Below are 23,873 nucleotides of genomic sequence, written 5' to 3'. Positions count from 1 at the left end.
TAGAAACAGAGACTTGATTGCTGGTTTACAGGGGCTGAGGGGTGCGGAACATGAGGAAATGGTGGCCAAAGGGTGCAAACTTCCAACCGCAAGACGAATAAGTTCTTGGGAATCTAGCTCAGTCTGTATAGAATCTGCCTGCGCTGCAGGAGACCCGGGTACGATCCCCGGATAAGATCCCCGGATCGGGAAGATCCACTGGAGAAGGAAATGGCAACCCACTCCAGTATTCTTGCCTGGAAAAAATCCCACGGACAGAGGAACCTGGCAGGCTATAGTCCTTGGAATCACAAGAGTCAGATACGACTTAGTGACTAAACTCCAAAACCGCCAAAGCACAGATGTTGACTGTCATTAGCAACACTGCTTTGTGTAGTTGATATTTGCTGAGAGAGTAAACTTCCAATGTTCCTATTACAGCAACAACCAAAAATGCCAATTATGTGAGGAGAAGGATGTGTTAACTAACTGTACTGGGGTCATCATTTTCCAAATAAAGGGGTATCAAATTATCCCATTATGCACCTTAAATTTACACAGTGTTCTATGTCAATTGTATGTCAGTAAAGCTGGAGGGGTGTGGGATACCATCCTTAGCCAGTGTTAACTCTATAGACACAGTCATGTGTTATTGTTCATAATAGTCCCCTTCCTGCCCTACCGTCTTCGGCATCATTTCTCAACCTGGGCATCACTGACATTCGGGACCAAATAGTTCTTGTTCTGGGGGCTGTCCTTGGCTTGGTACACTGTCTAGCAGCATCCCTCGTGGCTACCTTAGGTGCCAGCAGCATCAGTCCACCTTTGACAGTGAAAATGGTCTCAAGACGTTGCTGAATGTCTCCCAGGGGGCAAAGTTGAAAACTTCAGGCTAGTTATTCTTTTGATCTGTTTTCACATTTGTAAATAAGATAGTGAGGCTGGAGATTAGATTTTTTCAAAGCTATCATCCATGCATGCATTGCTTTAATCCCCTATTCATCACACCAATATTATGTGTCTGCTTCATGCAAGACACACTGTTTTTACTCTTATCGCTTTTGGCTTTAATGTTTGTTGATGTAACTCGTCCCTTTACAATTTAAAAATTTTTTTTTACCGCTTCACTTTTTGAAGGATAAACCTTAAAAGCATAGTATGTAACGGATCTAATGTCAAAAAATAGCTTTAAACTTACAAATTAATTTTGGGAATAATTAGTATGCTTATAACACTGGACTTAACTACTCAGACCAGTATATAAATATACACACACACACACACACATATGCATGCTAAGTTGCTTCATTAATGTCCCTCTTTGCATCCCTATGGGCTATAGCCTGCCAGGCTCCTCTGTCCTTGGGATTCTCCAGGCAAGAACACTGGAGGGGTTTGCCATGTCCTCCTCTAGGGGATCTTCCCCACCCAGGGATTGAACCCACATCTCTTATGTTTTCTGCATTGGCAGGCAGATTCTTTACCACTAGCACCATCTGGGAAGTCATATATATATATACACATATATAAGCCTCATAATGGGATCAGTGGCCTCGTAAGAAGACTCCAAAGAGCTGGGCCTTGCTCTTCTTTCTCTGTCTCTCTGCCTCTCTCCCTCGCCCCTCCCATGTGAGAATATAGCAAGGACATGGCCATCTGCAAGCCTTCACCAGAATCCTATCATGCTGACACCCTGATCTCTTCCCAGACCCAGAACCATGAGAAATAAACGATAATTGTCTGTTGTTTAAACCACCAGGTCTATGGTATTTATGGTATTTTGTTCTGGTGGCCAGCGCTTCCGGCGCATATGAGGAAGTAGACATATAGATAGTAGGTGGCCCCAAGGACACCAAGGGTAAAGCCAGGCCCCTCTGACTCTAAAACCAGGGCCTCTTCCTGCTGCAGAAAGCATGACTTTACCTGCCCTTGGGCTTCCTTGAGCCCTGGGACACTGAACATCGTTTAAGACAGAAGCTCTTGATGACATTAAGGAGATAATGCATTTTTTTCCTAGTTGGCTTTTTTAAAAAAAAATCAGAGATGTATTTTGTCAATTTCCTTCTGGCATCTATTGAACTGATTTTTTTTGGGGGGTCCTATATTTTGAGTTGTGATTTAGTCCACTCTTGCATCTTTGCCGTGGTCACAGAGCAGAGCATCTGGAAGGATACACGGAGCAGGACCGCGCCCTCAGCAGTTTGGAGTCAGCTGGAAATTTCTTTCCCCAGGCTGGGGCCTGGGGCTGGCCTTCCCCTCCTTCTTCCCATGAGCTCCACGAGGAGGGTCTTGCAAGGGTGATACGCAGGCCAACGCTCTCTTCTTCAGTAGTGGGAGAGAGGCACTGAAGGGAAGACCATCCCAGGGCCAAACCAGAGGCGTCTTATCGATTGTAAGTGGCTGAGCGGACATTTCCCAGACCCAGGGCCTGGATGCTGGTGGGAGCTGGGTGCTGGGGCCCTGCTCTGGGCCCCCGGAGCCCACCTCCTCCGTCCTCTGCAGGAAGCCCCCGCCCGTCTGCAGGGACGTGCAGATCCTGTCTCTTCCTCCCCTTGGAACCCACAGGATATTTTCCTTGGCCGGCTGCCCGAGCCGAGGACACCCTGCAGAGGCCCCCCAGGGCAACCGCCGCTCCTGCCAGGACCCCCACCCGCCCCGCCACTGGGGCTCCCCCACCCTCGGGCCCCAACGACCGGGACCACCCGGCGCTGGGCCCACACCCCACCCACTACAGCAACCCGGTCCCTTTCCCTGAGGGCACCCCAGGCCCCCCTCGCCCCCGCGGAGCCGGCTCATCAGCCACCGCGGCCCTGGGGGAGGGGGCCGGTCCCGCAGGCTGGCTGCCTTCTCCTCCCAGGTCACCTGCGTGACCCCCGGCTTGGCTCACAGCCACTTCGGTCATCCATCAACGGTTTCCTCCCTCCTGGACACTCGGGCGTTCACTATCTATGGATACATTTATTAAAATGAAACCCGACTTGTTTTTCCAGAAAACGCTCTACTAGATCATGAGTTTTATTAAAAAAACATTTACTTGTTTTGTTATTATATTAAAGATTTTGCTCCTCTACTCAGCAGTGGTAACTTGGTCAGGCTTTAGCATTGGGATTCTCTTAGCTTTGAAGAAAGAATGAAAAGATCTTCATCCTTTTTTTAAATTTTTTTTTTGCTCTAGGACCATCTCTATTGTGGGCCTGCCCTCTTCCATCAAAGGGTCAAATGTGCTGCACTCCAAGGCAGGGAAGGGAGCTGGGCCACTTCCCAGTTTTCTCCCAGCGCCATTCCAGCTAGCAACGTTGAGCAATTGTGATCATTACTATTTTCCTAGAAAAATCTCTTTCATAGAAGCTTCTAGGTTTGTAGTCTCAACATTGTCATCCTATTTTTTTTTTTTTTTTTTTTCTGATTCTTGGAATAGCATCCGTCTCTGAGGTTACATGGCCCTGACTGTCCCGCTTGTGTTTCTGCAATGTCGGGACACCCAGCGCCCCCTGCCCGGCTGAATGGGAGGTGGACAGACAGGAGACCCACGCAGCATGGAGGGGAGGGGTGGGACTGAGCCAGGAGGACCCTCCGGGGTACCCAGGGGCTGGGCAGGGCAGCTGGGTGGGTGGTGACAAGGACCTGGCGGAGAGACCCAGAGAGGTTGTGGAAAGGAGACCCCACCCCAAGGCCACCTGCCAGGCCAGCAAGCATAAGGGACTTGACTGAGTCTCTGCCCCTGAGGGGGACTCGGGCCGACCCCCCTCGGGTGGACACTTCACCTTCAAAACCCCTCGTGGGTGGTTTTAGTGACCTGAGTGGACACACTTGCAACTTGAGGCCTGGGACCAGAGGAAAGGCAGGTTCCCCTGGTCATGAGTGGGGCCCAGATTACAGGCACACCCGGAGCCAATAAACCTGATGTGCCAAAGTTTAAAAGCTTTCAAAATGTGAGTCACCCAGTCATGCCTGACCCCATGGACTGTAAACCACCAGGCTCCTCTGTCCTTGGGACTCTCCAGGCCAGAATACTGGAGTGGGCAGCCGTGCCCTTCTCCAGCGGATCTTCGCCATCCAGGGATCGAACCGGGGTTTCCGGCATTGCAGGCAGATTATTTACCATCTCGGCCACCAGGGGAGCCCCCAAGTGTCCTTCAGATCTGTTCTGCTCCCTCACCCAGGCAATCCTACTTCCCCTAAGTCCTGGAAGGCCTGGGGTCAACATGGGATTTTCAGACCCTCTGGAGTTCTCCGCTGGACTGCAGCAGCCGGGGAGAGCCGGCCCTCAGTCCTGTTTCGAGGGGACTGGAGCGTTCCCAGGTGGAACCCCTCACTCCTCACGCCCCAGCTCCATCCACGCTGCCCACAAACAGACCCAGGGAAGAGGCCCCCGAGGGCCCTGGAGGTGGGACCACTGGGGAGGAAATTCCTGGGCTCCAGGCCCCAGAGGGTGGGCTGGGAGGCCTGTGGCCTCCTCCGCGGCATGGGAAGGGCCGGATGGGGCCAGAGCAGGGCCCTCCAAAGACTGACTCCTCTTGTCCAGGTCAGAGACCACCAGTGGGGAGGGACGTGTGTAGTCCGGCGCACAATAAACTGGAGAAACACATGAGGTAGCCCTTGGTTTTTGTTTATTTTTTCAATAAACAAAACTTTTTTTTTTGCATGTCTGGCTGCAGAGACGGGAAAGCTAAAAAGAGCTCATCATTGACATGTTTGAAATTTTTCAGTTACAAGATCATCATGCCTGCTCCTCCCCCAGGTTGGGGGCCATATACTAGGGACCATGTCTCTGATGGCCGTCTTTGAGCTTCCCCGGGATTGGCGTAAACTACACACTACTCCAAACGCACACGAAGTGCGGATGGGCAGGCAAGGATCCCAACACTCTCAGCAGAATCTGGTTACCCCATAGCAGGTGGAATGGACCATTTCTGCATGACGTGAAGACCGTGGCGAGGCTGCTGACTGGGTTCTGATCTCGCGGGATGTGTGTGAGAGGCGCTGTGGAATTTGGGTGGGGCGGCCTCATGGAGTGCTGGTAAGAGGATCTGTCACGTGGGCAAGTGAGATGGTCAGGCTGTGAGGGAGGCGTCTCCCCTCCCACGTTGCTTTACCTGCACTGCACTAGGCTCCCTGGGAACTACTGTGTGTCCACGCCCCTCCCAGAGTGCCCCTCATCCTGCGTCCTCAGCTTCCCGCACACCGCCTTGCACTCAGCAGGTGCTTGGAAATGCTTCCTGATTGAATGGATGGCGGATGGAGGATGGATGGGTGAGGAACTGGTCAAGGATAGGCAGTGGGCGGGGTGGGGGGGGTCTTTCCCTTGTCATCAGGGGACATGGTCGTTCTCTACAACACGGAGGTCGAAAGCGTGGCGTAGAGAAATTTGATCGCTGCGTCCAATCCTGGAATTTGGCGTGGGGGGAAACTGAGGATCAGAACCGTCAGCTGACTCGATCAGGGGTCTCACGTTGAGAGAGAGGCTGGGCGGGGGTACCAGACCCCCACCCAACCGAGCCAACAGTTCTTTTTTTTTGTCTTTTTTTAAATTTTTATCTCTTAAAACGAACTCAAAACGAGATGAGATGGTGACTCCAATGACTTGGAGGTGGGGTTGGTAGAGAGAGCTGAGGTGAGGGCTGTTAGAGATTGGGGGTGAGGGCCAGGGAGGGGAGGGGTGGGGGCAGTAACCAGAGCTGGGGGTGCGGGAGGACTTGGCAGTGGGGACAGGGGTGCGAGGGGACAGGGTTTGGGGTGAGGGTGGGAGGTGGTCACGGGGGGAGGATGTCGGGACTGTAGGCTGTGGGTGAAGGTGAACAGTGGAGCTTGGGCTGGGGATGACGAAGTCTGGAGTGATGGGGACAATGTCTTAGGTGAGACTTGGGGAGCTTGGGGGAGATGAGGGTCGGGCTGTGAAACAGGATGACAAGGGCCTGGGGGCGGAAAACCGGTGGCTGACAGTGATGATGTTGGCAGTCATGTGATGGTTGGTGACCCATGTTGATGCATGTGAGTGATCGAATGACAGAGACGACGCAGGTGACGGTGGCTTAGCAAGGTAAGCAAGGCAGGTCATACTCAATAAGCTAAGAATATACATTCCTATCTTAATAATTCAAGAAGCAAAATATTCCTAACTGGTACCCAAGGGCTGTTTAGCTGCCCGACTCTGAGAGCTGGAAAGCTAAACAGAACTCCGGCCCATCTACTTTTACACAAAAGATAGATGCTCTTTTTTCTACAAAAAAAAAAAGGCAAAGTTTATCATTCAGAAGCTGGCTAGGTCTTTGGGGATCTGAGGGCAGTTAACTCAGCAACACAAATGAAATCCACGCTGTGGTCTGGTCTGGTACCTCTATGGCCAGAGAACTAGAAAATGCCCCACAGGCGACAATTTCCACCAAACCCTGTGAAAAACCTTGGTGAGGGTTGTGTTGCTGCTCAGATACACCAGGGGCACTTGCGGTTCAAGATGCACTTAAATTGCTGGGGGCTATCTCTAATCTACAGGGTGCGAGGCAGGTACAGTTGCTGGGGCCTTGAGTAGGTGGGTAGGTTGGGGGGGGCTGCCTAAGGGTCAGCCCCAGACTGCACACTGGACTCAAAGGGGGCAGCCGTTTCCAAGTGGGCAATGAGCCAGGAGGCTCCCCTCTTTGAGAAATGCAGTCAAATTTCAAATACATCAAGTGTACATTTCAAATACATCAAGTGTACATCCAGGATAGGCCAAAACCTTCGGATCCCAGGATGAGACTGTGTCTTCATCAGATCCTTATTTTTTAGGGTAACGGTTTTGGTTCATCACTCCCTCGTTGCTAATTCAGATTTTGAGGGCAAGAGAGGACCTTGACGGTCACGGTGTTCAAGCCCCCACCTGGAGGTGGGGGGGAGGAGGAGGCCCAGGGTGGGGAAGGGACTCGCCAAGGATCACACAGCGAGTGAGCAGAAGGGCTGGGACGAGGTCCCAGCACCCCCAGCAGCCAACCCGGGGCTGTCTCTCTCTCTCTCTCTCTCTGCCTGACACGCGGCCGCTGCACTCTGCTAAAATCCCAAGTCAATCGGGAAGATCGAAAGGTCTGCGGTGTTGACATGAGTGCGAGTCGGGAGTGGTGCGTGAGAATTAACGAACGAAAGAGATTTTAGCCCTTTTCACAGTGGGTGGTCATGCACAGCACTCGTGACGGTTTCACGAGGACCCCGTGGCCGAGACCCCACGCCTGGCTGGAGGGGGGCGTCGGCAGGGAGCCCTGGCACTGTTGCCATGTTTTTTTTTGGTCTTTTTTGATTTTAGGTTGAGAGTTTAGAATAACATACTTATTTGTCTTACTCGTTTAAAGATGAAATTCTCGTTATTATTATCATCATTATTATTTTTTTATATCATGCATTAAGAAGAGAGAAAGAGGATTTATCTGGCAATTACGTTGGTCACACGGCAGCGCAAAGGCAGGAGAGGAAAGCGTAGCATTCACCAGATTTGACAGAGAGGGGAGCAAATTCCACCACAAGGATGAGAGCAGACCGCACAGAGAGACGGGGGGCTCTGTGGGGACCCCGAGGAGGGGGGGCGGCGGGGACGCTGCTCAGATCTCCTCCTCGCCGGCCTCCTTGGTGAAGGTGGTCATGTCGATCTTCTCCGGGAAGACGATGTTGACGGCCAGCTCCTCCCCACTGTTGTAATGCAGCAGGAGGTTCTTCTTCTTGCGCAGCATGTGGTTGTAGCGCAGGCTGGACACCCAGGCCTCGCACTTGTTGAGGAAGACGATGCCCAAGGTGCCCAGGATCACCAGGCTGGTGAGCACGCCCAGGATGGTGAAGCAGATGGCCTGTCCCTCGGAGAGGAGCGGAGTGCTCTTGTTGAGCTCCTTCATGGACACTCTCAGGACGCGGTGCTCGGGCTGCTGCACCGGCAGCTCATGCACCCCGGGGGTCAGGCGGTAGGTCAGCCCGTAACCGCTGGGCAGACGGGTGACCGGCGGGGGGCCCGCCGCGCGCTTCCGGCCGCACCGGGGGCCGGCGAACGCGGGCGTGCACAGACACTCGAAGCTCACCTGGGAGTGCTGCAGGCAGGTGCCGCCGTTGAGGCACGGCTCGCTGGAGCAGGTGTTCACCGGGCGGCTGCAGGTCTTGTCCATGAAGCCGGCGGGGCAGCGGCAGCGGAAGTCGCCCCCGATGTCGGTGCAGATGCCCTGGTTCTCGCACGGGTTGGGGCTGCAGCTGTTGGTCATGATCTCGCAGAAGTTGCCCGAGAAGCCCGGGGGGCACACGCAGGCGGCGTGGGGGGCCTGGCCCTCATCGTCCACGCAGCTGCCTCCGTGCAGGCAGGGCGAGCTGGAGGGCAACAGGGGGCAGGGTGAAGGGCCCCCGGGCGCTGGGCTAGGACAGCGAGGCCGCGGTGGGGGTGCCCTGCCCGCCCCTCGCGCCACACCGCAAACCTCCTGGCACCCAACCAAAGGGCAGGTGCCCAGAACGCTCGAGGTGAGGGGGTGCCAGCCAGGGAGGCCCCGGGGTGGGGAGGGGGGTGGGTGCCGGGGCACCGTGAGCCCCTGCCTGCGAGGGGCTCCCGGGCCGTCCGAGATGGGGTGGGCACCTCACCCCCATCACGCTGCCAGCTTGGAACATGCCTGACCTCCCGTGCCAGGATGCCCATCTCCTCTCCCACCTCTCACGTCACCTCTCCGACCGACCAGAGGCCTGACGGTTAAGTCACTGGACAGGTGGGGAAACTGAGGCTGAGAGAGGCAAAGTTAGTGGTACCCCACGGCTGCAGCCAGCCCTCCCCTTAGCTCCGCCCCCAGCCCTCCCCTTAGCTCCGCCCCCAGGCCACAGAGGCGGGGCCAAGCAGGGCATCCCTCCGTCTCTCCCACCACCGCCGCTGCCGCCCCCAGCCCCTTATTATTAATTTTATCTTCCGCGGAGTGAGCCTGCGGGCTATTGTACGAAAAACCCTTGGGGACTCTCAGAGTGAAAGAAAGCCGCGCGCTCTGTCTGCGAGGCAGGAGCAGCGTCTGGGCCCGGCTGGTTAATAGTGGCCCATTCACCCCACTGCAGCTTGCAGACCAAAGCTGTTTGCTCAAAGCGGAGCGCACGGAGCATTTAATGTAAGTGCTTTTAAACGAGCAGACCCTTTGTCATTTGATAAATGCCGAAACTCCGGGGAAGAAAGGGGCTCGGAGCACAAGGAATCAGCATTGCTGCTGCAAGGGTGAGGGCGAGGGGAGCTGGGGCTCTGGAGGAATTTCAAGGACCCCAGGCTCTATTTTGACAGACGGGCTCAAGTCTGTTAGGGAGGAAAGCAAAATATTTTAAAGGTCTTGCTCCATATTTCCCCTTCCTGCCAGGAAGCAGAAATGGAGCCCGGTGGTCACCCCTGTCCTCCGACCTCACCCTGAACTCTGATCTTTTTTTTTCTTAATTATTTATTTTTTAATCGAAGGATCATTACTTTATAGGATTTTGCTATTTTCTGCCACACATCAACACGAATCAGCCCTAGAACGCCGATTTTTAGAATGTTGCAAGAAGGCTGGTTCCTGGCCTGTGTGGCTCTGGGGGCTCTCTGCCCCGTCCCTGGAAGGCACTTAAGCTTCGGCTTCCTCACGAGACAGGGGCGCCCCCCGACCCGCAGCCACTGGCCCAGGGCTGGAGACTGCCCTGAGTTCTCGCCTGACCACCCTGGCCTCCGTTCAAACCCCCTCCTCCTCGGAGGGTCAGGAGGGCAGTGGGGGCCAGAAGTGGCTGAACTGCTGGGAAGTCTGCTCAGGGGGGCACCAGAGAGGCCAAGGACCAGTCCATCTGCCGTGCCCACTGCCCACAGCCCCGGAGGCCCCTCTCCCCGAGGGTAGCTGGGGGCCAGACCCCCCTCTCCCTCCCCCTCCCGCCTGCCCCATGCTGGCCACAGCCCCCTCTCCCCACCTCCCAAGACATACATCCCAGAAGACCCCAATACAGAGCCTGCCGCCCACCCCCGCCCACCAAAGCCGCCCCTAAGGTACGGAGACGGGGTTTCACCAACAGCCTCGGGCACTGCCGAACTCTGATCTCTTGTTACGTCGCCTTTAGAAAATTATGCCGCTGGGGCTCGGGTTCAGAGTCCCCAATCTACTGTCATTCACACACATCAGGACTTGGGGACGTCAGGGGAATATGAAATCACCTTCAGGATTGTTTGGGAAAAAATGACGGAAATGACAGACTCCCCCAGAAAGGCCCCGATCGAGGGGCAGCCCCCCTGCAGGGTGCAGAAGGAGCACTTCCTCGGTCTTTTGTCCGCCGACAGGTCCGACTGGGTTAGGCTGAAAGGGTCTTTAGGGGGTGTGAAACGGGACTCTAAAGACACTTTATCAGATCCGCAGGGAGAGAATGCTCACCCATTCAGCACGCAGGGCCCGTCCATCTTCTGACAATCCTTTCCCGAGAAGCCGGGGGCGCAGGAGCACTCGTATTGGCCGTCTTCGAGGTTCAGGCAGGTGCCGTTGTTGGCGCAGGGGGTCGAGGTGCAAGCCCGGATGTCTTGGAAGGCAGAGAAAATCAGGGAGATGAGATGAGGTTGGTGGCGGGGTTGGGGGTGGAATCGCAGAGGCTAGAAGGAGAGCATCGTGGGTCGGGGCAGGGAGAGACAGACACCCCTCCCTCTGGTCAAGGCGGGGAGCCGGCGTGAGCTGCCCAGATTCCCTGCTTGTGGTCACTGTCCAAGGTCACCCAGCGGGGTCCTCAGCAAGGGAGTGCTGCGACTCCCCCGGGACCCTGACCTAAGTAAACAGCTCTGGGAGCCGAGGACAGAAAGTCACGGCCGCTCACCAAGATTTCACCCAGGCCTGCTGTCCCTTTTTCCGGCACCAGGTCACCTGTCGGGTTCCGCAACACTGATCTTCACTGCGGACCCCTCCCCTCCCCCTAAAGCTCCAGGCCAGTTTCTAGGGTCTGAGGAGGTCCCTGCCGCTCGTAGGTGGAGGAGGGGGTGAGTACAGCCCAACTGTTAAGAGACATCACCTGCCCCTGTATACTTTTCCATCAAAGGGGAGCGGGGAGGTGGGGGAGGAAATGAGATGTAAAGCCCCCTGTCGGGAATCAAGAAACCTGATTTAGCCCCAGCACTGCCTCCTCCATCTCCCGGTGGTCTCTCTGCTCTCAGGTTCTGAACTAAGAGGGTCCATGATAAAAAGGTTGCATCTTTTGAAGGCGGTGAAATGAGAGCTATTGAGTGCTCGCCTGTCAGCACGGGTTTCCATGAACACTGGTATATTTCCACCGCCTTTTTACACCTCCCGTCACGCACACTTCATTATTCGGGGCTCAGCAAGGCAGGGACAGGCTGAACAAAGGGGGGACCCGGGGGGGGGCTCTCTGACAGGAGAGAGACCCTTTCTGCACCCACCTTCAGCCAGCTGCTCCTCTCCCCGCCAGCCCACCACCCCGGACTCTATGCCTCACTTTCCCTGCTTAGAAAAGAAGGGCTTCTCCCCAGCCCATGTCTGAGAGCCCCTTTCCACTTGGCTTTTTCCACCATCTGAGCTGCCGCCTGGGCCAAAGAGAGAGCCAGGGCCAGCCAGAGACGAGGTGGCGATTGAGGGGCAGCTCTAGGTGGGGGTCCCTGGGGGCTGCAGCCACACACGTGCAGATGGACTCCCTCATTTCAAGAGCCCTGCACCCTCTCAGGGAGAGGGGATGGCCATCCGTCAGTAAGGAAAAGCCCCACATGCCAGGCGAGGGCCTGTGCAGAGCTCACATGAGGAGTCTGGCTGGCGCAAGGGGAACATAGAGGATTTATCGTTATAGGAAGGCCCTGGGCGTGAGCCTCAGGCTCCCCTGTCACTGGGAACCCTCCGTGTAAGCGCAAGAGCTAGCGACCACCCACTCCTCTCCTGCAGTGTCAAGCCTTGTGAGCCTAGCCGAGGATCAGCTCAGCTTCTCCCCCTCCCTCCAGGGCCTCCGACCCCAAAGTCGGATGGATTAAGCTGCCACAAGGGGAGAGCGGCCGGGGGTCGCTGCCTGCTGGGGCAGCAGCTGTGGCGGTGACAGCCTCAAAGACGGGTGAAAAGGGAGAAGGCCAGGATCTACCCGGAGGCCAGCTTCCTCTGGACCCAGCCGCCCCAGGCTTTTGTCGACCCAGTGGGGAGGGACCTTTTGTCTGGAAAACTCCACGGCGGGGTCCCGGGCTTAGATATCACAAAGAGTGGGGCTCCGGGCTAAAAAGCCCTGATCCCCAATGGTGGCTTTACTTGGGACCCCTTTGGGTCCCCCAAACAGCTCAGAGGTTCTTCCAGGGAGCCAAGCCCTGCTGGCCAGAGCCTGAATCAGCTGTAGTAGGGAAAAACCTGCTCCATGCGGGGGTGGGGGAGGGCACTTTAAAGACCCACATGCTGGGGGATTTTGAAAGCCCACTGCCCAGCTTCGCGGGGCGGTAACGCTACAGTTCTTGGGTTTTTCTCCAGGGAAAGCGTTAGCCCCCTGGATGAGAATGAACCCATTTTGGAGGCGGAGGGTGGGGTTTGGTAGCCAGCCGGCTGTTCTCCCGACTTCCTAAGTGTCCTGAGCAGGACCCCGTTGCTTCCCCAAGCCTCAGTTTCCCTCTAGGTACCAGGCGTCTTTGTGGACACTGGCAGGGGGACTGAGGGACAGGGGCCCTACGGCAGCTGCCTACACCGCCCGGGGGGTTTTCTCAAGGACCCTCGTTTGCCTGGGCGTCAGGGCACGTTTTGCCAAACGAGAATGGGGAGAATGGGCTCGGGTGAACATTCTGCAGCCTGAAAATGCAGTGACAGCCAACTGTCCACTGCTCAGGGTAATGGAGGGCAAAGATTGCATAAATTAATGAAATCAACAGATAACACCAATCCGCACTTGGGCTACTTCTCAGCTTTTCCCGGCCGTCCATCCCCCGGCCCCCACACCTGACCTCGCCCAGCACAGCCCCCGGCCCTGTGCCGGCGGCCCTGACTCGGTACCCGCTGGCCCCGCACTCAGCACCCAGCATCCCCCCCGCGTCTGTTGCTTCTGTGTCACAGCATCCTCAGTAGCCTCGCCTGTGAATTTCTTGGAGTCTTGGCTCTGCGACGCCCCCCTCTTTGAGCTTCAGCGCCCCACCCCCCGGGACAGATTTCTGCGGTCCCCACCCTCTCAGCCTTGTGTGGCGTGTTCTTTTTGGGACTCTTTATTCAACGGGCAGCCCCCACGCCCCCCACCCCAGTGCTGGGTGCTGGCAGTGCAGTGGGGAGCAGCACCCCCCTCCCCGTGGGGAAGCCCCCAGCACCAGTGGGAAGTGGATAAACAGATCATCACCGTCCAGGCTGCTGGGTGTGCTGGGCGAAGGCCACAGGGGGAGGGGAGGCAGCCGCCACCCCACCGGGCGGGGAGGAGGTGGCTGGGGCGGGGGCAGGGAGGGCAGGGGCAGGTGCCCACCTAGGTCGCAGAGGTGTCCGTCCCAGCCGTCCTTGCAGATGCACTGCCAGGGCTCCACGCAGAGGCCGTGCGTGCAGCCGGGAAAGGTCACGCACTGGTCACACAGGGGACCCTGCCAGCCAGGCTGGCACCTATGGGGCGTCAGGGGGTGGGGGCAGAAAGACGGGACACATGAGTGGTGGGGGACACGGGTGGAGAGGGAGTTGCGGAGGCTTTCTGTGGAACTGAGGACGCTCGGGGAGGGGGTCTCTGCACAGCACTAGGCCGGTGGGCCGCAGGAAACCAACCCCACTCACTCGAGCAGGATAGCTCAGACTCGAGATGAGCCCAGGGGCCGGGCAGAGGGGTCCCTGGGAGCCGGGGGAAGAGCTGCCTTTTGCCGCAGTGGCCCGCAGTGGTCTCACCCTGCAAGAGGCTCTCCTGCCCGCCCCCACCTCTGAGAAAACAGACAGGAGCTAGTGACACCATGCGCCCCCCCGCCCCTGCCATCCCCAGCCACCCCAGTCCTCGTCCCCCCCCACCCCTCTCCCCCACTGGTTGGTTTTCTGTGGGGGCGAGGGCGCTGTTTGCTGCAGTCCAGGGGCCCCCTGCTTTTTCTGCCTGCGTCACAGCTCCCCAGAATTCTGCCCTGCCCCCCCCCAACCTGTCCCCGCCACGAGCTGCCTCTGGGGAGCCCCTCCATTACCTGCACACACTGTCATCATCGCAGAATCCATTTTCGGGGTGGCAGGCCGGGAAGCATTCAGCTCCTGGGGCACAAGAAAGGTTACGCCATTCGCCGCACGAGGCCCGACAGGCCGGGGAGGCGGCCTCCGCCCCTCGGGGGCTCTACCCGCCTGGCCCACAGTCAGGCACGCCATCGAGAGCCACCGGGGGGAAAGCCCCCGCCTGCTCCTGGGTCTGGGGTCATCACAGCACAGTGCCTAGCTCCCGGGGCCCGGTCAGACACCCAGAGTCCCTCGGAGAAATGACAAATGTCAGGCCCTCCAAGGCAGGAATGGGGAGACAGCAAAAAGCTCAAAAGAGCTTGACCCCGGGGGACTGGGCCAAACCCTCACTTTTACCAAGTGAGCTGAAGGTGGGGCGGGGGACAGGCTTTTGACGTATTCAGCTCAGCTCCGGAAAAGCTCAGACAGGTCCACCTGGAAGGCTCACAGGTAAGGCGTCTGAGTTTTTCAAAGGTTAATCCCAGCGAAGCCAGGCACCCAGGTCAAACTCCCCACCCCAGGTGCTTGGTACTAAAGAGACCAACAAGGGTTTTGCCGACAAGACTGCAATTCTGACACCCTTTAGAGATTCCAACACTTTAATAGGCACCTACTGTGTGCGTTTACATTAACTCTCAGCAGCTTTTCAGACAGCCCCCCCATAACCACTGGCGCAGTGGGGGGGGGCCTGCGCGAAGGGGCATGGTGCTGCGTCACGGACAGATGGCCGCCGCAGACAGGAGTGTCGCAGCCCCTCACCTAGACCAGCGCCACGCGGGAGGGGCCCAGCCTGTGCTCCTGGTTGGGACTCTGGGCGACGACGGCAGTCACCCTCCACAGCCCCCACAGGCCTGCTCCCGAGCGCACACGCAGAGACCCCCCCAAAGTTGCACCCCAGAGCGTGTTCACAGAGGGCTCCCCAGCATCACCTCGTTTCTCCATACCTCCGCTCTGCGCACCGGCCCCCTGCGAGCGCCACTTCTGCGGGGCGGGAAGGGGCCGGGGGTCCCACACCCCTCCCGCTCCCCGCACCCCCTCCCCCCCAGGGACCCCAGGGCAGGTTTTGGCATGCGAGGATGACAGGCGGGGCGAGGCAGGCGCGGCGCAGGGCTTAGGGTTAGGCGGGACGGGCGGGAGTCAGGGCGCACGGGACGGGGCGCGCGGGGCACCGGGCGGCCGGGGGTGCGTCGCAGGCATCCCCAGAGGGGGCGCGAGCCGGGCCGCCGGGGGGCTCACCATGGGCACTGCGGCCGAAAGCCAGCAGGAGCAAGAGGACGGGCAGGAGGGCTGCGGTCGCGGTCATCGCGGGGCGGCCGGGGTCGCGGTCCCGGGAGTGGCGCGGGCGCGGGGCCTGATCCGGGCGCCGCACTGGGCTTCTGGTTGCGGACGCGAAAGGGGGCGCGGGCGCGCGGCGAGGGGAAAGCCAGGGCTGCACCGGGCTGCGCGCTGCGCTCTCCGCTGCCGCCGCCGAGCTGCCGCCGCCGCCGCGCGCGCCGCCCTTTTCGTACCGCGGCCCCCCCGCGGCCCCCGCCCCCCGCCCCCGCCTTCGCGCGCACGGGGCCGGCGCCGGCCAGTCCTGGTGACCCCCGCCCCTCGCGGGGCCGCCCCCCACCACTGAGGTGTCCCGGAAACCCGCTCGCACACGCGGGCCACTCTTGGCTAGACGGGCACAGGTACCCCGCGCGCGTTGGGCACACGTTCCCCCCATAGGACGGCACCCGGGCGCGCACACACGGGCCCGCTTAGGACAAGTCTTGGGAGCCGAACCTGGGCTGGGCCGCAGACCCCAGGAAGACGCGAAGACGCGCTCGGAATACAGAAGCACGCACAGAATACCGGAGCACTGATCGCCAAGGTCCGGAGCACGCCTGGCGTGGCTCACGCACCCAGAAACACACAAACGCACACTCTGGAGACGGGGGAACGCACGCTACCGCACACGCAGCGGGAAGAACACTGAGGAGAAGCCTTGGGGCGCCCACATTCCTAGCCGTAAACACGCGGGGGGAAACGCAGGCACCCTTGTGGGAGCACACGTGGCAACCCTGACACACTCGGCGACACGAACACACTGCAACACACGCGCACGTCACAGAAATGGCCGGGAGGGCCGCGTGCTTGCTCAGTCACAGGCACGCAGACAGGCAGAGGACGCATGGTTATGAAACCCTGGGTGTCCTCAACATGTGCCAGGCCGCCTGCCCAGAGGCACGTGTGCAGCCTGGTGCACACCTGGACGTGCGAACACCCTGGTGAACACACAGACACCGGAGCACACGCTCCGTCACACACACCCACACACGCGCCATGCCGCAGTCCCGCCAGAAGGCTCTCACACGTCTGATATTCACACACACGCACACATACCCTCCCTGTCCCGGAGGCTCACAGACATCAGGCTCTTGGCTACACTCTCATCAAAACACGCATACTGGCAGCCAGTACAAGCACGCACGCACACACACAGGCCCCATCACATCCATCTTTGCCCACCGTGGCATATGCGGGCAAGCTCACATGTGTGCTCACGCTGACACGCACAGTTGCACACCTGGCACTCGCAGGTGTTCCAGATCCGCCGGGAGGCCTCCAGCCGGGGGTCACACGGAAGTGCAGGTGGGGGGTGGGTCACCAAAGAACTCGCGGTGAGAGTCCCAGCCTCGACATAGAGCCCCGCACTCTGCTGGGCTAACCACCCTCTAGGCCCGTCCCTATCAGGGAGGTTTAGGGAAGTGGAGAAGGGCAGGCATGGGGGTTGGTAGAAAGGAATCCCAGGTGTGTAACCTCTGCGGAGGAGGATGTCCTGAGCAGATGAATCTTCAGTGTGGGCTTCCCTTGCATCCCTTAGTTTGCAGACAGATGCCGCGGGCTGGGAGGGGTGCCCACCCATTTCTTGGCCTACTCTCCCCACCACCCCGGAGTGGGGGGTGATCTCTGCCACTCTGAACCTGGCCTTTGGGCCATATCACAGGGCCCTGGCAGGTCTGAGGACAGACTTACTGTCCTTGGGATGGGGGTGGCAAGTCAGGCCAGGGGGAGCCCCCGCCGCCCTCCCTGCTGGCCCTAAGGCCCTAAGTCTTCGCCTAGAAGCAGGACCTAGACTAGGTGGCCTCCTGGAGGCTGGACGGAAACCCCCTCCCCCTTGGGGACAGCCCTCTTCCTCGTCCGCCTCTGCTGAAGATCCAGAAGCAGGGGGTGCTTGGGGAACGGCTTTGGAGAAAGATCACGCAGTAGTCTCCCGACCAGCTCCCCGCCCCACGGCCCCTGCCTTTCTGTGACCTCATTCTCTCCCACGAACGCTGTTCTCATGTGAAGAAATTGATTCCAGAGATGGAAGGTCTTTTGCCCGAGGGCCCTGGGCTACAATGGGAGTGACTGGAGGTCCATTGGAGCTCATCTGACCGCCCCCCCCCCCGCCCCAGTTCCCTCTGAGGACCCTGATCTCAGCTTCCAAAATTATCCCTGGAGGAAGGGAGGGCGGGGTTGCCAGCCAGACCCTAAGGAGGGGCGGGGGACCTCAGGACCCAGCAGCTCCTCCCCACCTTCCCTCCCACCAAGTCATCAGGTGCCTGTGTGGACAGTACGGAGCACGAAGGGTGGAGGCTGGCAGCCGCGGAGTGTGCCCCTCTAGACTCCTCCCTTCCCTGCCTCAGTCCCTTCCCACCACTGGCCTCGCTGGTCTTGGAAAGGGAGGGAGGCCTTGGGAGGGCAGTCTCCCTCAGAGACTTCCTCCAGAGCCCAAATGTCACGAGCTCAGGCCGAAATGGCACTCCCCTGGCCGGTTGGCACCGGCTCGCTAACCCCAGCTCCATCCCCTGCCTGCTGAGCGCTGGTCACTTCCACTCTGAGCCCAGCTTCCTTGTCTAGAAGCAAGGATGGATATACCACACTTGTCCCCCGCAAAGGAACTCGGGTTTTCGTAAGTAGAAACCCACCGTACTCACAAGACCTGGCCCCTTCCTGCCCTTGCAACAGCTGTCACCACCGGGCCTCCACCCCAGGCGGCCAGAGAGAGCTGCTGGCCGGGGATGAGGTGCCCGTCTGGTCGGGCAGGCCAAGCCCTTTACTAGAGCCCTCGCAGAGCCGCTGCTGGGAGGCTGGTGGGGTGTTCCTGCCTGCCCGGATCGATAAGCCTAGAGCTCTCTGTCGCTTTGCCCTAGTCTCAACAAAGGGTTTGTAAATTCAGGAGACCTGAGATTTCTTTTCAGCAGGCAGACACAGAGAGGGTAGCTGGGGAGCCGTGGAGAGGAGAGGTTGGTGACTGTCACAGGCTTCCAGGCTGCACAGAAAGAACAAAATGCCAATCCAGCTCCTTGGGGAGAAGTCGACACCGCCTGCTGGTTGCAAGCAGACCCTGGGGGCTGGGGGGGGGGGGAGCACAGGGCGGCCCCTCCTCCCTCTGTCCTTCCCTCCGCTCCCCCATCCCCCTCCAGGAGAGGCCGAGGGCCCTGCCCTCGGAGGATGCTTGGCCCCTGCTCATCACAGCCTGGCAGGTGGTCCACACAGGTAGCAGAGGTCCACGTCGGACCTGCCCGACCAAGCTGAACTCCCTCCCTTCGCTAAGCCGGGGTGGCTCGGCCTGCTTCTCCGCCCCTCCCCCGCCCCCCAACCCCCCAATGCAGGAGCGAGACAGCAAGTGTTCCTCTGGTTAAGAAAAAACAGAGGCTGGGCTTCAAGTCCTCCGTCTTCCCAGGGCAGCAAGAGAGCTGGTGATGAGTGAAAGTTTTCTGAGGGAATCAAAGAAATGTGCTCTCCAGCCCTTTCCCCTTCCCCCCTCTCCTCTCCCCCTCCGCACTCTGCAAACACTACATGGCCCCTGGCCTTCACCAGCCCCCTTTGCCCTTGATTAAAGACAGAATCGCTGATCAGAGAAGCCCAGCAGGGTCCGGCTGGAGGAGCCTGGGAGACCAGCTAATAATTCTGGGTGCCCACAGCAGGGGCAAGGCAGTCTGGAGGCGGGGCTTCAGCCCCACCTTGCCATCCAACTCTGCGCCCATACTGGTCCAGCCCTAGGGGAACACGGCAGAGCTGGGTAAACTGGGGCCTGGTGAGCCCCGCCCCCCCCCACCCCCGGGAGCCTTGGTTCCCTCTTGCCCCCAGATACTTCATCCTCCGTCCTCCCTCCGGGAGAGGACCCAGCTCCCCTGGCCCTGCCTGAGAGGCAGCTCTTCCCACGGCGTGCGTGCTGAGTCACTTGGATCATGCCTGATTCTGTGCGACCCCACGGACTGTAGCCTGCCCGGCTCCTCTGTGCATGGGATTCTCCAGGCAAGAATACTAGAGTGGGTTGGCATGCCCTCCTCCAGGGGATCTTCCTGACTCAGGGATCGAACCTGCATCTCTTGCATCTCCTGCATTGGCAGGCGGGTTCTTTACTGCTAGTGCCACTTGGGAAGCCCATGGCACTTCCCATGGCACTGCTCCCGCAACTAGTCAAGCCCAGTGCAGAAAGTTCAGGGCTCCTGGTTAGCGTCCTAAGGCTGAAATATACTAGAGACTGCAAGATAGAGGTTTGCAGCAAATGGGGGCTGCCTTTCTGCCACTCCCTGCTGCCCAACCCCCCCCCCCGCCCCCGCCCCGGGACTTAGATTCAGGTTTAGCAGAACCTCATCAGGGCCTCCTCATGGCTGGACTGGGTCAAGGTGGCAGGCTCCACTTCAGAGATGAGCACGCCGAGGTGTGAAGACTCTACGACAGGCGTGCAGCTAACGAGCAGCAGAGCTGGGATTCACGCCAGAGGCTTCGGGGACTCGGAGCTCCCGGCTCTCTGCTCCGCCAGCCGCGTGGTGGGAGAGAGCAGGGCCCACAGGAGGAGGGGGACACCCCCAGGACCCTGCCGTCCTCTCCTTGGGTCGGGGGCTTTGAGCGCTTCTTGCAAACACTGCAGAGCTATGTGGTTGCCGTGATGACAGTTCTTTTCCAAAGCTCAAGTTCATCTTTGGAGAGAGAAATTGTCTCTTTTTCTACCAAGGGAAGGGGGCTTGGGGGCGGAGGATGGAGAGAAATGAGAGACACACCCGAGTACATTTCGGATCTGAGAACATGACGGCTTGGTTTTGAGTTCAATCAGAGAGAAGCCTCTTCAATCTGAAGTGGCGTTGTGCTCAGCTGGGTGGGAGAACGTGGCCTGGAGAGAGGCATGTGCCAGCGCCAGGCCCACTGCGGGGGTCTCGGCAGGGCCGCAGGGGGCTCGAGCGCCCCACACAGCCTTGCGTGTGACGTGGGGAAGGAACAGCCTCGGCTCCCCAGCAGGGACGCGGACAAGGCCGCCTTGGTCTGGGTACATCTTTAGTGTTGACTTCTGCCCAGTCGCGCCTCATCACAGCCTGGCAGGTGGTCCACACAGGTAGCAGAGGTTCACGTCGGACCCGCCCGACCAAGCTGAACTCCCTCCCTTCGCTAAGCCGGGGTGGCTCGGCTTTCTCATCCTCCTCGGATGGTAGGATTCAGAAATAGGTTTTTCTCGCATCCTTTCTCGCCATTGGAATCGACGTGGATGTCAAGTTCACAAGTCTAATTGTCCACGTCATCAATCAAATTATCCTCTTAAAGGGCGCCACTGAGTCATGCTGTGTGTGTGGGGAGCTCTCGGGGGTCTCCAGAAGGGTTAATGACAGCTCCCCGCCCCACCCCCACACCCTATAGGTAAACTCACACCCCCCCCCACCCCGCCCAGGAGGGAGGAAAATCAAGACCAAGAGGAGAAAGGAGTCTTTTCATCACTTAGCCTGTCGATGCAGGCTTTGGCAAAAAGTACAGTAATTCTTCATTCATCAGAAATTCCCAGAAGTTAATTTTCCATAAAACGGAGGCGTAGCTCTTTAAATGTAGTCGTTCATCCACTCAGCATTGGCTGAGCCCCTACTGTGTGCCTGAGGCTGTGCTGGGGGCAGGGTGTGTACAGAGACGGACCCCAAGGTCACCTCTCACGTGCGAGAGTTCAGGGGGCAGGGGAGACCCGAGGTCAGAGACCTCTGACCTAGAAGGGGCCGTGTGCTGGGAGAGCCGTGCACACAGGGGCGGGAGGGGTTTGGTCCTCGGGCTGAGTGTGTGAGGGTTCACCCCTCTCCAGGGTGTGCCATTCCGGGAGGACCTTTGGGAGTGCGTGCATGTGATGCTTCAAGAGCATGGGTTGTTCACTGTGACTGGGGCAGAGGTAGGCTGCAGGAAGAACATTGCAGAACTTTCAGCATTTGGGATCTGAACCCCTCTCATCTATTCTGGAATGTTCTTCAGTCTCTCCCCTTTTTCTCATACCAGGGTCGACCCACAGACACATCTTGCCCAGACTCGTGCCAAGTCTTGGGAAGTGGGCTGAGCTACCACCACCCATCTCTGCCACACCTGCCCACCCATCTTCCCAGGAGGGTCCAGCCAGGATGCTCACCACAGGCTCTGGCAAGGCGCCCGGGGGTCAATCGATCGAGGGTAAACAGGGGACCTCCTTTAGCCACAAAAGAAACCATCCTCTCAAGCCCTGAGCCCCTAGAAGGAGGAGCCTCATCCTGACCCCGGTTTAGGATTTAGGGGGGTGGTGACTGTGGCCAGATCATAGCTTTTTTCCATCAAGAGTCTGGGTCTAAGCAAAAGAGGCTGAGCATCATGGCTCGGTCTGCCACACCTGTCTAGTTCAGGAAAACACGCAGCTCTCGAGGAATTTGAGACGGTCCCGTCCTGTATTTATTCTCGTATTTGTAAGAAAGCATTAGCATTCTCATTCAATTATATTCAAAGAGTGTTGCCGTGGTCCTGCTGCCTCCCAGGCGTTAGGGATCTCTGGCAGAAGAAGGTGCTGCCCTGCACCCTGCAGGGCCCTGGGACAGCCAGGCAGGAGGTCAGGGCATCGCCTGCTTGTCCTCTCTCCCCTCCTTCTCCGAGACCTTCCCCGCCACCTGCCAAGTCCTCCAACCTGCCCCAAACTGGAAACCAGAGAGCCCCGGGCCTCCCACCCCGCCCCCGCCGCACTGCCCGCCCCAGCACATCTCCCCACCTGGTGTTGACGGATTTTGCACGAGTGCCTGACCTCCGCGGGGCCAGAAGCACCCTGCTCGGTCTTGGCCCCACATTCGGGGGCCAGCAGGGCTACCCACCGGGTGTTTGTGGATTAAGTGAGTTAATGAATAAGTGAATGAGGCACCAAGTGCTCTCAGAAGGTAACTGCAGGCCCCTCACAAAGATCCTGCGTCCTAGCAACTGGCCCCCGCCTCTCCGGCCTGCGCCTTCCAGCCACCCCTGATCGCTGGACTCCAAGGCTGGCCGACCCCTCAAACTAGGCTCCCCGAAGGGGGGTCCCAAGGTTGCAGTGGTGACCTCAGCATGTTCCCTCCCCGCCAGGACCCTGCAGCCTGGTGACAAAGGATGTAGAATCTGGGGTGCAGCTGCAGTGAGACCGCCGTCAGCACCCCCACTCTGACCGGCCCCCCTGCCCACCTCCCCCAGGGCCTGGCTCCTGGACACTGCCCCCCACAAGCCCGTTCCTATGGTGATGCCCCGCGCCTCACAGACCCCCATCCAGCTGCCTGCTGTCGACCTCCAGTTAGAGGTGCAGGGCAGGGGACATTCAGCCTGAGGGGACCCCAGCTTCTTCCCCCACCCAACATACATGGGGTTTCTTGGTATTCCCAGACTCAAGCATGGTCTTTAAGGATGAGCCTTAATTTGATAAGTGCACACAAATGTCCGTCCCTCCTCCCTCACCACCTGTAGGGGCTCCCCTATTAGCCGCAGAACTTGAGGCTGCCAAGAGAGGCTGATCGATTCTCCCAACGTCACACAGCCAGGTGCTGGTCAAGTTTAGGAGCACAGTTTCGGGGTCCAGTGTCCCGTCAGGATGACTTTGAAAGTTGATTGTCAAGTGCTTTGAGGAACCGCTGGGTTTATGAAATCTGACCAGGAAGCCCACAGAGTCAAACCAGAGGAGAAGTCCTGTCACTAGAACAGGACTCCATCTGGGACAAGCTGGGGGACAAAAGCCTGCTTCCGAAGGTGGCTGCCCTGTTTCCTCACCTTCATTTTCTTTGCTGCCTTCTCCCCGCCCTGCCTCTGGCTGCCCAGCCATCCACACGGGGAGAGCCCAACTCTCTCTGGCTGTCTCACTCCAAACCTGGTGCCTGGGTGGGAGCCTCGAGGACTCGGGCCCGCTCGTCTCCGCCTGTCAGCCCCTGGTCTCCTTAAAGGATGCCGCCACCTCCCTCAGCCCTCCGAGTTCACGAGCTCATAGCCCCCTCGTCCTGGGGGCCACACCTTCCCGCTCATCCCCTCCCCATCCCCATCCTAGCTGGCGTCTGGTCCATACCACCAGGCTCTCTCACCAAGGCCTGTCTCAGTCTCCAGGCCGCCAAACTCCAACTCCCCGCGGTTTGCAGGGAAGAAGGAAGGAAGCTGGAAGGAAGGACTCCTGCCTTTTGGAAACCCGTTTTGGCCCCCCCAGGGCTGCACGCTCAGAATTAGGCGCACAGTAGGGTCTCATTAAGCATCTGTGGAATCGAATCGCTCCATCTAATCAGGACGCGATCGGATGCCTTTGCCAGGGATGAGGGGCACCTTGGGGTGCAGACATCGTCTTTTCAAGCCTGGGGAGCCCCTCTTCCCTGCAAAGGTTTGTCTCCATCCTGGAGACGAGCTTCTTGTCAGCCCCTTTCTCCTGCCTCCCTCCAATGGGCCAATTATTTCTGATCGTGTTTTATTTAATTCTGCCTTCCCTCCATGAGCGGCAGGCAGCAGCCTGTACTGGTCACGGCCAGCGTCAGGACCGAGATTGATCCGTGCACATGTGGAGGGGGCCCTGCTGGCTCATTCTCATCC

At 58.7% G+C, this 23,873-nt stretch overlaps 1 protein-coding gene across 3 annotated transcripts; it reads right to left on the bottom strand.

Moving 5' to 3' along the window:
* Window positions 1-7,397: 7,397 nt before the first annotated feature.
* On the bottom strand, window positions 7,398-15,538 carry DLK1 (delta like non-canonical Notch ligand 1). Of its 3 annotated transcripts, none has more exons than XM_065906337.1 (6): window positions 15,306-15,538; window positions 14,048-14,111; window positions 13,363-13,493; window positions 10,332-10,473; window positions 8,013-8,292; window positions 7,398-7,793 (listed from the first exon to the last, which is right to left on the bottom strand). In XM_065906337.1, the coding sequence occupies exons 1-6, from the start codon at window positions 15,370-15,372 to the stop codon at window positions 7,545-7,547; spliced, it is 933 nt and encodes a 310-aa protein (XP_065762409.1). In that variant the 5' UTR covers window positions 15,373-15,538; the 3' UTR covers window positions 7,398-7,544. The 3 variants fall into 3 exon arrangements, with proteins under 3 accessions (XP_065762409.1, XP_065762410.1, XP_065762408.1); XM_065906338.1 differs by having other exon boundaries at window positions 7,398-7,787; XM_065906336.1 differs by having other exon boundaries at window positions 7,398-8,292.
* Window positions 15,539-23,873: the final 8,335 nt, after the last annotated feature.

The sequence above is a fragment of the Muntiacus reevesi genome, chromosome 15 (assembly GCF_963930625.1).
Source record: "Muntiacus reevesi chromosome 15, mMunRee1.1, whole genome shotgun sequence".
Lineage (NCBI taxonomy): Eukaryota > Metazoa > Chordata > Mammalia > Artiodactyla > Cervidae > Muntiacus > Muntiacus reevesi.
This window is presented reverse-complemented; position numbering and strand designations above follow the sequence as displayed.